The sequence below is a fragment of the Cololabis saira genome, chromosome 3 (assembly GCF_033807715.1).
Source record: "Cololabis saira isolate AMF1-May2022 chromosome 3, fColSai1.1, whole genome shotgun sequence".
NCBI classification, from domain to species: Eukaryota; Metazoa; Chordata; class Actinopteri; order Beloniformes; family Belonidae; genus Cololabis; species Cololabis saira.
In genome coordinates this window covers 53257995-53260083 of record NC_084589.1, presented here as the reverse complement: position 1 = coordinate 53260083, position 2089 = coordinate 53257995, and the positions used below count along the sequence as shown (strand labels likewise).

The 2089-nt window shown below is 47.9% G+C and overlaps 1 protein-coding gene across 1 annotated transcript; it reads right to left on the bottom strand.

Annotated features, from left to right (window-relative positions):
* Nucleotides 1–745: 745 nt before the first annotated feature.
* LOC133440792 (stonustoxin subunit alpha-like) lies at nt 746–1273 on the bottom strand (the record flags this gene model as incomplete). The annotated part of the gene is made up of 1 exon (XM_061718113.1): nt 746–1273. A coding segment is annotated over one exon (528 nt), but the record flags the coding sequence as incomplete, so codon positions are not given.
* Nucleotides 1274–2089: the final 816 nt, after the last annotated feature.

Sequence of the window (2089 nt, the reverse complement as noted above, 5' to 3'; positions counted from 1 at the left end):
CACACACACACACACACACACACACACACACACACACGCATGATCATATACATACACACACACACACATAGACATACACACACACACTGGCTTGTTCACCTGCATGCTGGCTCTCTAGTTTTTGGGTTAAGGTAGCGGTAGCGATAGCTTAGCTCAGACTGCGATCAGATCTCAAGATTTAGGTCGATTGCTGTTATTGTTTTGGTCGGCTCCGTGCCGGTTTCGTGCTTTGTTTGTGGTTTTTTGTTGCAGATTTCCAGTGCTTGACGTGTGTCTCCGTGTGTTCCTGCTTCCTGGATTGGCAGTGGAGGTCGTCACCCCCCCCCCCAAAAAAAAAAGAAAAAAAAAAACACTGGGTTTGTATGTGTATATTTATGTATGTGTACGCATATGTGTGCGTATATATATGTATATATATTAAATATAGTAATAATGCACACATACACTTTTGGTTTCTACCGTCATGGTATCAATCAATAATATGTGTGCAGACAAGGTAAAAAAAAAAAATATAGGTCAGAGGTTTAACCACACCTAAAGTAAAGTAAATTAGTCAATGTTTAAATGTGAAAAAGATCAAATAAAAATACAATAAACCAAAAGACTAAGAATAAATGGTGATCATCTCTTCATCATCATCATCATCATCATCATCATCATCATCATGGAGACTCTGAGGAACCAGAACCAGAACCAGAGTCCAGGATCCAGCAGAGACAGTTTCTCTGACCGGAGACTCTGGAGACTAAACTGGACACAGAGACAATGAACCAGACCAGAGTCCAAATCCAGCACAGAGAGGTTCAGTGAAGCTGGTGTTGAAGGTGTGGAGGTGGAACAGTCTGTCAGGGTAGACTTCATAGAAGGACAGAGTTCCAGCAGGAACGTCCACGTACACTGCTACTCTGTTAGAGCCTGGATATGGAGATGAGGAGGAGATGGATGTTTCTCTGTTATTGTGCCAGACACGGTACTGATCACCTGGATAACAGTCCAGACTCCAGGAATGATCGTTTATTCCAAACCAACAGTCATCACAGTTTCCTTTCCTGCTGATTCTTCTGTAACTCACTGATACAGAAACCATTCCGCTCCACTCGACCTCCCAGTAACAGCGACCCGTCAGAACTTCTCTACACAGCAGCTGAGGCCAGTAATCAAACCTGTCTGGATGATCAGGATATGACTGATCCTTCCCCACAAACATCATCTTCCTGTTGTTGTTAGACAGTTTGATGTATTTGTGGACTGTGTTTGTGTCGACGGTGAGTTGACAGGAATCTGATGGAGAGAACAAACAAGCAGCTGCAGTTATTATTGATCAGTTATTGATCACTGATGGACTCATGAACGAGTGAAGATGGTTGAATAAAAACACACTTACACCTCCATGGACCTGGTGTCAGCCATCGCTGTCCAGCAGGCTCCACCCTGGAAGGAGGAGGAGGATCAGACCAGCTCAGTCTCTCTCAGAGGAAGAAGAGATGTCAGAGACCCCCCCCCCCCATCACCTGTTGGACACTCCTGTATCCACTACACCCCCCCATCACCTGTTGGACACTCCTGTATCCACTACACCCCCCCATCACCTGTTGGACACTCCTGTATCCACTACACCCCCCATCACCTGTTGGACACTCCTGTATCCACTACACCCCCCATCACCTGTTGGACACTCCTGTATCCACTACACCCCCCCCCCCCCCCCCCATCACCTGTTGGACACTCCTGTATCCACTACACCCCCCCATCACCTGTTGGACACTCCTGTATCCACTACACCCCCCCATCACCTGTTGGACACTCCTGTATCCACTACACCCCCCATCACCTGTTGGACACTCCTGTATCCACTACACCCCCCATCACCTGTTGGACACTCCTGTATCCACTACACCCCCCCCCCCCCCCCCCCCCCCCCCCCCCCATCACCTGTTGGACACATGACTCTTCTGTTGGACACAGAAGAGTCATGGACAGTTAGATCATCTCACCTCTCTTCTTCTCTCTCAAGGTTTCCCCTCGGGGAGGCTCTGGAGTACTGGAGGACTACCTCCTCTCTGCTCTGACCCAGACCCATGCTGCTGGA